This window comes from Astatotilapia calliptera, chromosome 23, assembly GCF_964374335.1.
Source record: "Astatotilapia calliptera chromosome 23, fAstCal68.1, whole genome shotgun sequence".
Lineage (NCBI taxonomy): Eukaryota > Metazoa > Chordata > Actinopteri > Cichliformes > Cichlidae > Astatotilapia > Astatotilapia calliptera.
Window position 1 is genome coordinate 24,519,704 of NC_137443.1, and position 14,001 is coordinate 24,533,704.

General features: G+C 44.5%; 1 protein-coding gene across 1 annotated transcript; it reads left to right on the forward strand.

The window, feature by feature from the left end:
- Positions 1-519: 519 nt before the first annotated feature.
- On the forward strand, positions 520-13,950 carry fam171b (family with sequence similarity 171 member B). The gene is made up of 8 exons (XM_026158649.2): positions 520-1,008; positions 1,659-1,892; positions 2,859-2,951; positions 4,095-4,253; positions 6,442-6,612; positions 6,704-6,820; positions 6,910-7,033; positions 8,303-13,950. The coding sequence occupies exons 1-8, from the start codon at positions 810-812 to the stop codon at positions 9,621-9,623; spliced, it is 2,418 nt and encodes an 805-aa protein (XP_026014434.2). The 5' UTR covers positions 520-809; the 3' UTR covers positions 9,624-13,950.
- The last annotated feature ends 51 nt before the right edge of the window (positions 13,951-14,001 follow it).

Sequence of the window (14,001 nt, forward strand, 5' to 3'; positions counted from 1 at the left end):
ACTGTATTTACATGTATGTTTAAAAACGTGATTTATTTAAAGATGTACATAGCAAAGTATAAAGAATTCCCTGTATGATCCGAAGTGTTGAGTCCCCAGTTTACCGACAGAGGGCCGCGCAGACCCCGATGATGTAACAGCATGTTGGGTCTCATCAGAGATGACGCAGAGAGAGGAGCGCTCACTCTGACACTTTTCCCGCGGACAGCAGAGACTCTTGTCCAGGGGTGCCCAATCCCAGGCCTCGAGATCTACTATCCTGCAGCTTTTAGATGCATCCCTACTCCAACACAGCTGAATCAAATGGTTTGATTACCTCTTCAGCATGCCATCAAGTTTGGCAAAGGCCTGATAACAAGCCATTCAGTTGATCCAGGTGTGTCAGAAGAAGGATGCGTCTAAAAGCTGCAGGACGGTAGCTCTCGAGGACTGGGATTGGGCACCCCTGCTCTTGTCAAACAGTAACATCCATGAAACGTTAGAAAACAGCGGCAGTGCTTCTGCTCCGGGTATGTTTACTGATACACGCCCTCATTTTGCTTAATCTCGATTACCGCACGCATTCCTCTAACAGAGTGAGACATCGCGGTTTATATAGACGATCTTCGGCCCCACACGCCCAGCCTCAGCACCAGTGCATCTCCTCTCCGCGGGGTGCCTCCTCCTTCTTTCGGCACCAGCATCACAGGAACCCTGACAGACACACAGACGGAGGGAGGGAGGGACGAGGCCTCGGTGATCGCGCTCCCCGCTCCAGAGCTCGATTCCTCGCGGTCCGTTATGTCTTTGAGCCTGCTCCCCCTCTCGCCATGCCCGCCGCTGAACGCCACCCACCGCCGCTGCTCCTCTTCTTGCCGTCGCTGCTGCTGATCTCCTGCCTGGATGGGGTGGCGAGGGCAGCAGCGGCACTGGAGGAGGGCGGCGGCCTCACGGCCGGGGCCGGAGACCCGTCCGGCACCTACACCGCCGCCTCGAGCCGAGCCGCCACCCTCTCGGCTCTATCAGCAGGTAAACATAAACAAAGAGGAAGGGGGTGTTTGCTGGAGGATGGAGGGGGTGGAGGATGGAGGAGGGGGATGTCATTGTTACTGAAAATGGAAATCAGCTGCAGAGGAAACAGTGGGGCATGACTGATGGTGCAGGTGCGTTAATAAAGGGGGCTTTCTGCAATAAATTAGGAAATCAGGAGCGCACTGATACACTGCTGGACTGAAATCAGACAGTCCAGTGTAATAGGATTAATAGGAGGAATATGGAGGTGTGGAGGATTAGGCTTTTATCTTTTTGGCCTGAGCAGGTGATGTCTTAATGGGAGACAGGGAGGGAGGGGAGTGTGGTAATCCTGTGCTGCTCTGCTGATACAGTAAGTAAAGTCTGTGTTTACATCCTGTCCCTAGTGAACACACAAAGGACAGCTGAGGCTGTATGTGTGTCCGTCAATAACAGCAAACAGTGCATTGTTTATCTGGAAGCTCGTATTTAAAAGTCAGACTGCATCTCTTCTGTGCTGTCGTTCGGTTCCTGGATGTATTTTTCCACCCTCCCCGCAGAAGTGCTCGCCTCATCACTTTTTCATGGCGAGAGAAAGGTTACGGAGCACGCAGGAGGGACACGTGCAACCCAGATCTCCTCTTTTTCCTCTGGCATCTTCTTTGCAGAGCCTCAGTTTGCCCTGAAGGTCCTGGTGAGAGATCTGGTGACCCGCCAGCCCCTGTCGGGGGCTTCGGTGGACGTCTACGTCAACCACACCTTGAGGACTTCTGCCCAGACCGGGGAGATGGGGGAGGTTCTGCTCTGGGTGCCGTACAGCCCGGGCCTCGGTCTGACCCTGCTGGGCAGCATGGGAGGCTACGTGCCCAGCCTGCTCCCCTGGAGCACCAATAAGAGACCAAGTGAGTAACCAGCAGAGGTGGGCAGATCGAAACAATTACTGATATCAGTACTGGATCAATACTTTATTTCTATCCTCAAAGTTCAGTATGTAGCCCACTGAATTTTATTAAATAATTTTAATTTTCAATTACCAAGTAAATACAGGGCAGATATTACCAATACCAATACTGGTATATCGGTACTGGTATTGGTGAGTATTGTTATTGGTCTAAAGTGCTTTAGAGACAGAATTCAGAAAGTGGGCTCACTGCCAACCTAAAAATGACCAAACCAGTAAATAATTTTTTAAAAGCTGACGTAAAAACCCCAAAAACAAGACTGTGGAGCTTACAGTATTGCTAGCACAGTTCCCACACACTCAGACACACACAAACACACTCGCCTCCATTATTCATTGTCATTATAGATTAATGAAGTGTCAGCGACAACACACAACTTGTCTCTGAGGTTTGTCCACGATGAGGCGATTTATGTTCCCAGTCGAGTGTAACTGAGCGTGGCGTCCTGTGCTCGCCTCATCGATCGCTCTTGGAGTCGAGGTGTCTGCCTCAGGCCGGCATGAGACCTATGCTTGTCTCAGCAAAGTGTCTTTGTCCTGCCAGAGCAGGGGGGTGGTGGGGATGTTTTTATTCTGCTGGCCTTAGTGTGGAGAAGGGGCAAGGGAGCAGGTGGTGATTCAAAGGGAAGTGGGGAGCAGGTGTTATGGAGGAGAAAATGCAGGAAGGGTGGGGGGAACAGTTGCATTAGCAGAGACGCCTCCCTTTTGTGGTGCTGAGCCAGACAGCTGAACTCTGCTGTGCTCCAATGTTTGGACGCCCTCTGCTGTTGGATTTGTAGCTCTACAAGCTACCAAACCAACAAACAAACACACCAGCAGATGTTATAGGTCATGAAAACCTGACAGATCGTTGTTGTTCTTCTGTACTTGTGATTGGCTCCTGATCTTTCTCTTTGTTCTCTGGCAGTTTTCTCCTCTGTCACGTTGCTGCTGCTGCCTCACAGTCAGGGGAACATCTGGCTGTATGAAGACTCCGTGCTCATCACCGGGAAGGTACCTGGTGAGTTCCTTCTCACACACACACACACACACACACACACACACACACACACACACACACACACACACACACACACTGTGTTTAGGCTTTTAGTATTCAATTTACACTGCTTTAAGTAGGCTTTTGAGTGTGTTTGACAGTGCAAAGTGGACACACTTGGCAGAGACACTGAGACGAAACCAGAGGTGTCTAAACATGTGGCTTCAGAGGCTGGAATCGGTCTGCCCAGAGGTACGATTCAGCCCTCTGGATAGTTTGCAAACACTGCGCTGCTGTTCCTGGTTTGGTGCATCAGCCTTACTGCACAGCAGTAAAAATATATCCAGAGTAAACCATCCCTCTGATGTACTCATTTCTACTTTTGTCTCCCTTGGTTACTCCCAGTGTCCTGTCTTTTTGTCAGCACCACTGTGTCCAAACCATTAACCATATTCTTAACTTTCCTTTCCATTCTTGCTGCCCTCTGTCACTCGTCTCCAACCGCTCCACCCTGCCTGTACTCTCTTGTTCACCATCTGTTACTTTGGGATGGTTGACTCCAGGTATTTAAACTCTGTGACACATGCCTCCCTCTCTAAAATGAATGTAGTGAAGCTGCTTAAGGCTTACTCCTGCAGGTATCACTGCTGTCAACCTTCAGCAAAGACAAATTCCAGATTTCAGACTGCAGAAAACTAAACAAACTGCTTTTCTGCACACAGGCTGCTCTTAGTTTAGTCAGTTTTTAATGTACTTGTGTTCTGTCACTGTGTACAGCAACCCAGTGGGTAGATGGCAGGGCCCCTCTTCTTTACATTGAAAAGACTTTCATTAGTAAAGTGAACATACTGACTGTAAGATCAACTACCCAGTGAGGGTTCATTTTAGCTAGTTTGCTTCACAGTTAAATCGATAGATTGAAACAGCAGACCAAACTGAGCTGTATGTGGCTACTTTACAAGTGACTTTAGTTCAACTAAAGTCACTTGTAAAGATTATTTGAGTAAAGAGAAGATTCAATTACACCTTTAAAAGGAGGAGCTGTTGTGGAAGTGGTTTGCAAAGCGGCTTGCAGATGTGTAACAAATGTGCAGAAGGCTGAATCGACTTAAAAAGCACATGTGCCCAAATTCCTACTGATAACCTGCCATTTTGTTTTCACAGACAGCTCATCCCAGCCGATGGTGAAGTTCCCAAAGAACATTCTCACGATCCCGGATAAGACCAACATCTCTTCGGTGATGGCGTACCTGACTGTACCACATCCCCACCTGGCGAAGGACTGCACCAACTGCACGCCGGGCTTCATCAGCAACAAATCAGGTAAAGAAAAACATTTCCTGATCAGATTTTTTAAACGTCACAATGACATTTGGTCCAGTTAAAGAGGTACAGAATGAAAGAGATCAATCATGCCTTTGAAAAATGATGTTCCACGTCCCAGAAACCAGTCTGTGGTGCTGAAGGGTCCACACACCCAGCTCACACTCCTTGTCAGTAGTGGGTTAGGGTGGTTCAGGTTTTGATCTACTGCTCCATCTACATCCCAACCTTTACCTCTGGTCATGAAATCTAGGTAAAGAATGAAAAAGTAAGGTCGTGAACAATGTTCCCTCTAATTTTCCATGTGTCTGAGCGAACACACACACTCCCTGAGCGGACACTTGGACCACTGTGAGCAACAGCAGACGACTGTGGTCATGCCAGCATTGAATCCATCCAAGTTACATGGTTTATTAAATTACAGCATTTACATTTATGTTAGACTACTTTTAATTAACTGCTTTAGCCCACTTACAATGAAAATGTAAAACAAAAATGTAGTCATTGACCTGTGTAGGATGTTAACACTATTGGAAGTAAAACTAACTTGAACTCAAATTTTGAAAACACAAATTTCTTCTTTTTTTTTTTTTTTTATAAAGCTCTGAGTTGTATTATGAGTATGAGTCTGTGGTCTGGGAGAGAGTCCTGTAACTCTGTCTGCAAAATACAATATATAATGACCAATGTTGCGCAATTAATTATATAGTTACTTCTTCAAAAAAGTAACTGAGTTTTGCAAACAACGAAGTTTTTTGCAGCTATTTTTTTAAAAATGCAGCCAAGGTGTTTTTTTTTTAAATAAACATTTCAAACTATTTACAGCATAATCAGCTGTTTGGCATCAAATTTGATGCCATACAAATTATTTGTGCCACTCCAAAAATAATTTCTGTCCGCATCAAGGAGAACAACAGCCTGATACCTGCAGGCCTGACAACAGGAGATGTATCACTCCTGTAACACCTGTAACATTCAGCAGTCGCCTCATTGTTCTGACACACAAAACTATTGACTACGCTACACACTAACGACATAAGATTTGCGCTATGTCGCAAATCTCTCACATCTCAAAACACCGCCGTCACTCCTAAAACTTCCATCCGTTTCTTAACAACTTGCCATATCATTTTTTGATTGGTCGACATGGTACTTTTTTCGACCAATAGGAAAAGGTGGGGTGTTTTTGGTTTTGTTTTTGCTCACAGGCGGAGAGTGCTTCCGTACTTCGAGCGTTTTTTCTTATAGAACGTTTCTTCCCGCAGTAAATATAAACAACGATAGTATTCAGGAAGAAAACAAACATTGCATATATTTTTTTATCATAACTCTGGTTTTACGTGGCCTATCAACACAATTTAAAAACTGGTATAAAGTCAACACTTTTCCCGTCAATTCTTCCGTCAGTCCTGCTCACATCTCCAATGGTTGTACACGTTGTCATTAACGTGGCTTCACTCCACATCAGCCACGCTGCTTCGCTAGCTAAAACACCGGTGTCGGCACATAAGGACGCTGTCGTAGCCTGTCAACGACGTTGATTAGCTGCGTATATACGAATGTGAATCGCATTATTGGCTGGACTATGGGATAAGGTGGCATCGTTCTAATCCCATACTGGAGCAGCCAGTCACGTACTGACTAACACTGCAAAACAGAATTGTTGAAATTTTAATTTCAATTTCAATTAAGGTTAGATTTTTTTTTTGTGCACAACGCAGATTTTCTGTGCGCAGAGACCGTGCCAGCAGTGGGCAATTGCACACGTGCGCAGCTTAGAGGGAACATTAGTCGTGAATACAAGGCAAGGCAAGGCAAATTTATTTGTATAGCACAATTCAACAACAAGGTGATTCAAAGTGCAAGGGGCTGAGGTAAGCATCCTCAGTAGGGTGGTTTGGCTCAGCCTCAGGGATAGGGTGAGGAACTTTAGGTGGTTTGGGTATCTGGTTAGGATGCTTCTTGGGTGCCTGTCTTTGGAGGTTTTCCAGGAACACCCAACTAGAAGGAGATCCTGGGGTAGACCCAGAACCTGCTGGAGAGATTATATATCTCGTCTGGCCTGGGATTGTTTCAGCATTCCCCAGTAGGAACTGGAAAGTGTGGCTTTGGAGATGGATGGATGACTTTTTTATTGAGGTAACAATATGCTTTACCATTTACATTCCTGGCATGGACTGTTTTGCAGTTTTCAGAAGTATTGATCTGAAAGCCGTGGCAGCCATCAGCGTCCTGCTGTACTCCGGTGGCGAGGAGATACAGGTTCGAGGACCCATCCAGATCAGTCTGCCGCTGGGCCACCACACACACCTCAGGGCCTCTGATACTGTGCCAGCCTGGGCCTTCAACCAGAAGACAGGTAGCAATGCAAATAGCAGCAGAGCAGCTGAATTACAAGAAAAAGACTTAAAAGAAATTTCCTCTCATGCTATTTTCCTTGCTGTTTGAAGGTGGCTGGGAGAATCATGGTCTGGGAATAGTTAAAACGGTTGGAAATGAGCTGGTTTGGACCTACACCGCTTCCCATCTGGGCTACTGGATCGCCGCCCCTCTGCCTTCATCAAGAGGTAGATACCTCATTGACCTTCATTAACACATGTGAATGCTATTTTTGTTTAGACCTGTTTCACACCTTCTTATACATTTATCCTTTTAGATTATCTGGGACATGCAAACTCTTTGGATTTCCTATCTTACCATACCTACCTGTTGGTAGGAATACTGGGTGGAACTCTGGCCATAGTGATCGGATTTCTGTCCCTGGTCTTGTGCCACTGTGGGTAAGAAACCCTTCTAGAAATGTTTTCAATTGACAATATATGCAATGCTGATCAACAAGAGGCAGATTAAAAAGGTGTGATCTAAGAGTGCATCCATAGCTTCAAGATTGCCTTCTAATGCATCTCTAAAGAAATCATCATAGCAGTTTTATTCTTCAGATTTGCCTGCGACTTTGCATACAGAAAATTCCTAACAATCTCAGAAAATGATAAAGCCATACAGAAATAATTACTTCAAGTTATTTCTGCTATGGGTTGTGCTTAGATTTTCACAGGCCTTTAACAGTATCAGTAAATTTCTCTTTGGCCTAACTGGTTACAATGTCACTTTAAATTAGGGCTCAAACAATATGGCTCAATATGGCAGTTTTTAGTAATCAAGGAAACAGTTAACAGTTGTTTGGAACAGATATAAATTTGCTATATAAACTAAAGACAATTTTTGGGCTCCAAAATTTCTAATTAAAACAGAACTTTGTTAGCTTCTGTTCTGACACCTTTTATACAGAGAAGGCTAGGCTAAAGCTGCTAGCTGTAGCCTTAGCTTAGCCTTCCCTATATATCGCTGCAAAAAATTGCTAGATTATTCAAGCATTTTTAGTAAAAATGGTAAACTATGCATGCTTTTTATTAGTAAAGTGGATCAGAAGACTGTGCAGCTGCAGCACTAGGAGAAATGATTGCCATGCTTGTTGTAACTCCACCATATCAGTTATCTTAACTCTGCACCATAGCACTGTATCAGCATGTTAAAGTACAATTATAAAAGACTTAACAAGGTCCAAACTGGGTCATGCAGCAGGACAATGATCTGAAGCACAGCAGCAAATCTGCAACAGAATGGCTGAAAAGGAAAAGAATCAAGTTGCTGCAAGGGCACAGTCAAACTGGGAAAATATACGTGATAAAAGTAGAAGAGTGCAGGTGCACAATTAGCAGAAAGGATTGCAATGCTAGTCTTAAGAGTGACTAAACAAACTGGACCCCTCACCTTCTACCAAGCTCTTAAGACTAGTATGACCTGGATGACTGAAAACCTAAAAAGACAGATTACAATGCTTGTTGCAACTTTAGCAATATCTTCTGCCAGAGTTATGCTAACTCTCAAGAGCTGCTTAACAAGTAAATGTGGTACTCTGTGTTCAGCTTTGATAGGCTGTTAGTAATGAAATAGTGAAACAGTTCCTACTTTAAAGGTTCTTTGAGTGAGTCTGAAAAGCCTGTAGACCAAAGCTTGTCCTGCTTAACTTTTGCTTCTCCCATGTACAGAGGTTCTTATCGAGAGCCCAGGAGGAGGAGAGCACGTTTTTCCAAATTGACGGTTGTAAAGAAAGACCAAACCACCTCCACCCACATGGAAGAGGGCTTGTTGTTCCGATCTGGCGACAACAGCCTCGCCACCTGCAGCATCCAGTGCGAACCGTCATCTACTCCAAGGCACAAAGCCAACTATAACATCTATGTGGAGGATCCAGGGACTCGTGCCACGGCACCGCTTTATGAGAACATCACTCCAGATCGGATGAAGGGTCCTCAGCCGCCACCTCACTACATCAACAGTGAGGAGGTGTCTCGATTAAGGGAGAAGTCGGAGCAGAACCGGGCCAACATCAACTGCGACAACTTCTTTCAGGATAAGCTGGTCCATATCTACAACCAGCCAGTGGCCATTATTCCCGCTCCCGAGCTCTTCAGTGCTCAGGAGCAGCAGCTACCAGGCTGCAAGTCCGCCACCTTCCCCCGCAACGGAAGTGAGTATGATGCTCACTCAGAGCCTGCAAGTAAAGACAGCTACACCCAGACACTACCCAAAGTTCCTCACCACCACTCACAAGGTGGGAGCAGCCCACAGCAGAGTAGCCAAGATGATACCCAGCCTCTGGAGACGCCCCCTCAGGGGCAAGGCCCTAACAGTGTGTGGGGACGCTACAGTAACCTCCTTGAATCCTCCGTCTCTGTGCCTGGGACTCTTAATGAGGCAGCTGGCATGGAGGGCTTCAACACCGGGCACGGCGTGCCCAGTGAGTTGCAGGGGATTTCAGAGCGCACCTTGCTGGAGCTGACACGTGGCAAGTCCTTGTCGTCTCACCCCAGAGCCTGGTTTGTCTCCTTAGACGGGAAGCCAGCAGCGCAGGTCCGCCACTCCATCATTGAGCTCCAGAGCCACCACCGCCCGCCAAGCAGCAACGACACCAGCCTGGACTCAGGGGTGGACATGAACGAGCCTCAGCAAAGCATCCGCGAGACGGAGCGTGACCGACCTTCTATCAGGGCTTCTTCCCTGCCGCACCACAGCCGTGGCGGGCGGTACGGCGAAGAGCAGGACCTGAGCAGCAGTGAGAGCGGCACCACTGCTACCTGCACACCAGAGGACCCGTCCCTGAGGAACATTTTAGATGGGAGCAGTGGGGCCATTCCGAATATTCCTGAAGAGCGTGATGGGATGGATACATCCAGCGCTCAGGAGGACAGTGAATCAAGAGGTACACCACCTCCCCGGCGCCTGAGGAAGGTTAGGGAGAAGGGGAAGACGGAAAAGAGGAGCGCCAAGCACATCCGGGAGGGCAGACCTCTGACCAAGAGAAGCTAAAGCTTCTCAGGCTCATTTCCCCACCCATCAGTGCTTCAGTTAAAATCCAAATTAAGTCATTCATATGAGTTTGTGTTCACACAGGCATTGTTGTTGTTGAGTTCTGTGATTGTACAACTTTGCCAAAGAATGCATAAGCTAGCTCAAGAAATGAATCAGCATCTGTGTCACGTTATGTAGCTGCTGTTAAGACGAGTTTGTGCACCGTGTTCTCTCATTCTCCCAAATCTGACGATCACCAGCGAGATTCCTCACAGCAGATGTCCATGTGAACACGATGTCCCACAGTATCCGGTTCTGGCATTATAGAGGGTGCCTTCTTACTGCCTGTAATCGTTAAATAGGGTTACGCAAAGGTGGTGTGTTTCGATATTTAGTATAAAAAAATCTGGTGAGTTTGCAGGATGGACACAGATACAGGTCAATGTGTAGTGCACTTATCCTCACCATAAATGCCTGCTGTATATTAAATAAGACGAAGAAGCTTTCCCAGTCCGCAGCACTCGCATCTCGCTTTGTATCCTACTGCCTCATTCCACCATAAATGACGCTCTGGGATTTGTTAACTAAACTGAGTGTAAGTAAAAGGAAAACGAGCTTCAGCTTTCCAACTTTTGACTGACTCCAGAACCTTTGGATTGAAATTTTGATGTACATTGTAAAGCAAAGCAAAGCTGCCATTTTGAAGTTCATGTCTGAAGTTTAAGGTTTTTAGCCTACATCTGTTTTTGAATGCATGAAAATGAATGTTTTCACCGTGCGTATGAATATATTTGCATTTTACCGTTAACAGCAATTCATCATAGATTACTTAGAGACTGAATTGTTTTCCCATTTATTTCCATTTACAGTTGTCCACATTTATTTGTATGACAAAACGTGTCAAGACTTGTTTAACGGGATTCGTAAGAGCCCAAAGAATTAGATTAACTATTGGAAACAATCAGTGGTACAGTTGCTACTTTTCTTTGAGGGATACTGTTATAAATATGCTGTTGTCACACAGTGGACAAAGTGGACTTATTGTGCTACCTATTAGGTTTTAATTGATGAGGTCAGTGTATGTCTAAGTAACCTCTGCAAGGAAAAGTGCCGGCTTCAGTCTACTTTAAATACTTGCTTTCAGACAGTTTTTTCTGCTGTTGGCTCTGGATGATGTCAGAGAGTGGGGCTGTCTTTGCCCCACCCACTTGTTGTTCAAATCCTCTGTTTGTTAGTGGAAGCCATTTAGAAGACAAATAGTCTAAGATAGGCTACTCCAGGGCTCAGTATAAGGAATATTTATTATTTTGATCCTTGAATAATGCAAAGCTACTGCTGTAGAGTCCAAGAATAACAACATGGAGATGGTAACAAGCATAGCAAGTCCTCTGTAACTGAAAGAATCTGTTGCTTGACAATAAATTATGATTTGATTTACTTTTTTCTTAATACCTGAACATCTTTTCGGGTACAGCATTACCCTTTGAAACTAATTTCTTGACAGCATTGTGCAATTGGTGCCTTGGAGATCTGCTTTTAGCTGTACCTGCATGCCCAAATCTATTTATATATATATATACTCACACAGTAGGCATCAACATAGGTTTATATTTTCTAGAGGGAGGGAAAAAAATCTGGGTTTGAATAAACGCTTCAGTTTATAATAATGGTTCTCCTCTTTTGGTCCAGAGAGCGCTTCTTTGCTACACTGATATAGTGCAGCTCAACAGAAGGCAATGCCATTGTAGCGGTCTGTGAGCTCGTTGGTCCGTTGGTAAACCATTTCAACAACTGTTGGTGGTTTACTGTTAGAATGTGTACAGAGGCTCATTGTTTCCTGATACTGTATCACAGTTATTTCAATCACAAACGAATTTTTCTCTCCGGTTCACTATAAGGCTGACATTTGGTTGGATGGATAGCCATGTATATTAATGTTCCTCTCAGGATGATTTGTAAGAACTTTGCTGACCCTTAAATTTCCACGCTGCATCATCTTAAAGTCAAAGTCATAGACTGTATAAAAGATGGACCTAGCCACCAGAGCATCATCCATTGGCCTGTTAAGTGCTTCAGTGGATGAGTGTTTTCCCCAGCTGGTTTCAAACATCACAGCTGGTTTCAAACACTGTGATGTTTGAAACCAGCTATGATGTGTAAGGTGTGGATTTGACTGAGAAACTGCTTGCTCAGTATTAAGATTTTTAAAACGAGGTTGGAACGACTATGTTCTGAAACTGGCAACTTTGTCTGTAACTTGTCAACTAGGAACTGTGGGCGGTTTTCTGTAAAGGTTTATATGACCCAAAGTCTTTTTGCAGTCAGAGGACTCGCCCCCTGCTGGATATCAGAATGCACCTTTAAGGCGCTCCTGCATTAGCTTGACTTTGTCCATCCTTTAAACAGTCCATGGTCAAATTTTCAACGGTTCAGTTCCTGCAAGACTAATAATAATGTCTGTTGTACTTTGTGTCTAACCAGCAAATATGAGAAATATTAGCTGAAATAAGATGACTAAGGCCTCATTTACACAAGACGTAGAGAGCTGATGGCGACTGCCTGGCACTGGAAGGCTGCTAGGAAAAAAAAAAATTCTCCAACCAAAAGAAAACTACATTAAGCTCTCCCATTATTCACTAAGGGTTTCCACAGTGGGCAGTGCTGCACATTTGATTGGGCAGGATACTCATCCTGATGCAACCCACAAGGTATTTCCTCCTGGTCTTGAACTGGGGGATCTTTTGCTTGTTGTGGGCAGTCGCTGTGGAATCCATTGCTAAGACCAGTGACCCCCTTGTAACTGCCGTTCACTATGGAAAAATGTGTTTTCCCAGATTAGCAAAAGGTTGTTGGAGGTTACTGTTGCTAGGTGAAGCTGGCTGTAACAAAATAGAGGGCCGATTTGGCACAGAGTTTGCACGGAAGTCTCCACCTGGTTTGCAAACACTTCATGTCTTGTCAACTACTCACGAAGCGATAGTAAAACTGTGAAGAATAGAGCACAGACTGCCTTTACAGTAAAAGTGTTGCCTTTTGAAATATGTTGGTTCAGCAGCTTTTACTTTGAACGCAAATGTTCTAGGTGGTGCTACACTTGTTCATGTTTCATTACCACTCATTGGTTGACTGGTGAGTGTTTGCAGACAAATTCCATGCAAACTGTGGACGACCGCAGTAATCTGCTAGCGACCAAAGCAATTGCAACAAGGTTTTTGAGGCAGTACCCTGTTTTGCAAACTATTTTACACAACGACAGCCAGCAACCACTCACCAACCAGTCAGGGAATACACATTTTATAAGGGGCGTGCTGACTGGTCTGCGGCCCTACAAGGCATATACATATACTCGCTTAGCATGTTAAGCTTAACTATTGTGACCATATTAGCATGCTAGCATTGAACTCAGAGGACAACTGGTAGCATAAATCTGAGTACTTACGCTCTTAATATTTATACAAAGAAGTATTTTAGTGAAATATTGAACAAAAAGGCCAACCATACTCTTTCATGCCTTTCCTACCTGGCAGGACAAGGCAGGTTTATCCATGTTTCCAAGAAATCTTCAGTGGGTAAATATGGGTACCCACTGAAGGTCGGGTAAAAACCCACTAAAAGTGGGTAAAAATATCCACAATAAAACATTTAAAACTGTTGAACCATGATACAGTGTGAAAAACAATGGTTCAAATAGCAATATTTTCAAGTAAATTCACTTTTTAAAGAGAACAGTGCAGCAAAGCTTTTACCATAATTAGTCTTCCATCATTTTACGACTCTTTGGATTTCATTCTGTACATTCACGTGTGCTCTTTTGTATGTATATAGTAAAGATTTTATGTACGATGTGACAGTGATTTAAATCATTTGTGCTGTTTTTTTCTACCATCCAGAAGTGGAGATATGCACCGATTGAATGAAACAGATTTTGAGTGTTTTCCCCCCACAGGATTGTACAAAAAGCCTGAGCTTTGTAATTTTAAATGTAGCAACAAACTGAGCACTTGATCATTCAGTACGCTTACAGCTGAAAATATTTTTCTCCTGCTTGTCATCAGCTTTAAAAAACACGGTACACCCCAGCCTCAGCGGCCACTCCAGGAGTCGTATGTCAACACGTTGTGCTGGTACTTCTTGACAAGCGCAACAACTCCAATCACTGCCACTTCCTGTTTTTGAACGTGATTTGTATTGATTTCCATGTATAGTGTTCCCCTTGTGTATCTCACTATCGAATCGTCTGATTCTTCCCCAATGGACACCTCTTGTGTTTTTACCTCTGTAATGATGGTAGTGCTGTTAGTCTTGCCTTTTTTGTGCACCAAATTAATAAACTTGGTTGATACCAGTGAGAATTTATGGCTTTTTAATTAATGCTGTGTTGTAAAATGCAGAAAAA

Coding starts and splice junctions, on each gene's coding strand:
- fam171b (XM_026158649.2), top strand. CDS start 810: ATGCCCGCCGCTGAACGCCACCCACCGCCGCTGCTCCTCTTCTTGCCG. Junction 2,952..4,094: donor CATCACCGGGAAGGTACCTG/GTGAGTTCCTTC, acceptor TTGTTTTCACAG/ACAGCTCATCCCAGCCGATG. Junction 7,034..8,302: donor CTGGTCTTGTGCCACTGTGG/GTAAGAAACCCT, acceptor TCCCATGTACAG/AGGTTCTTATCGAGAGCCCA.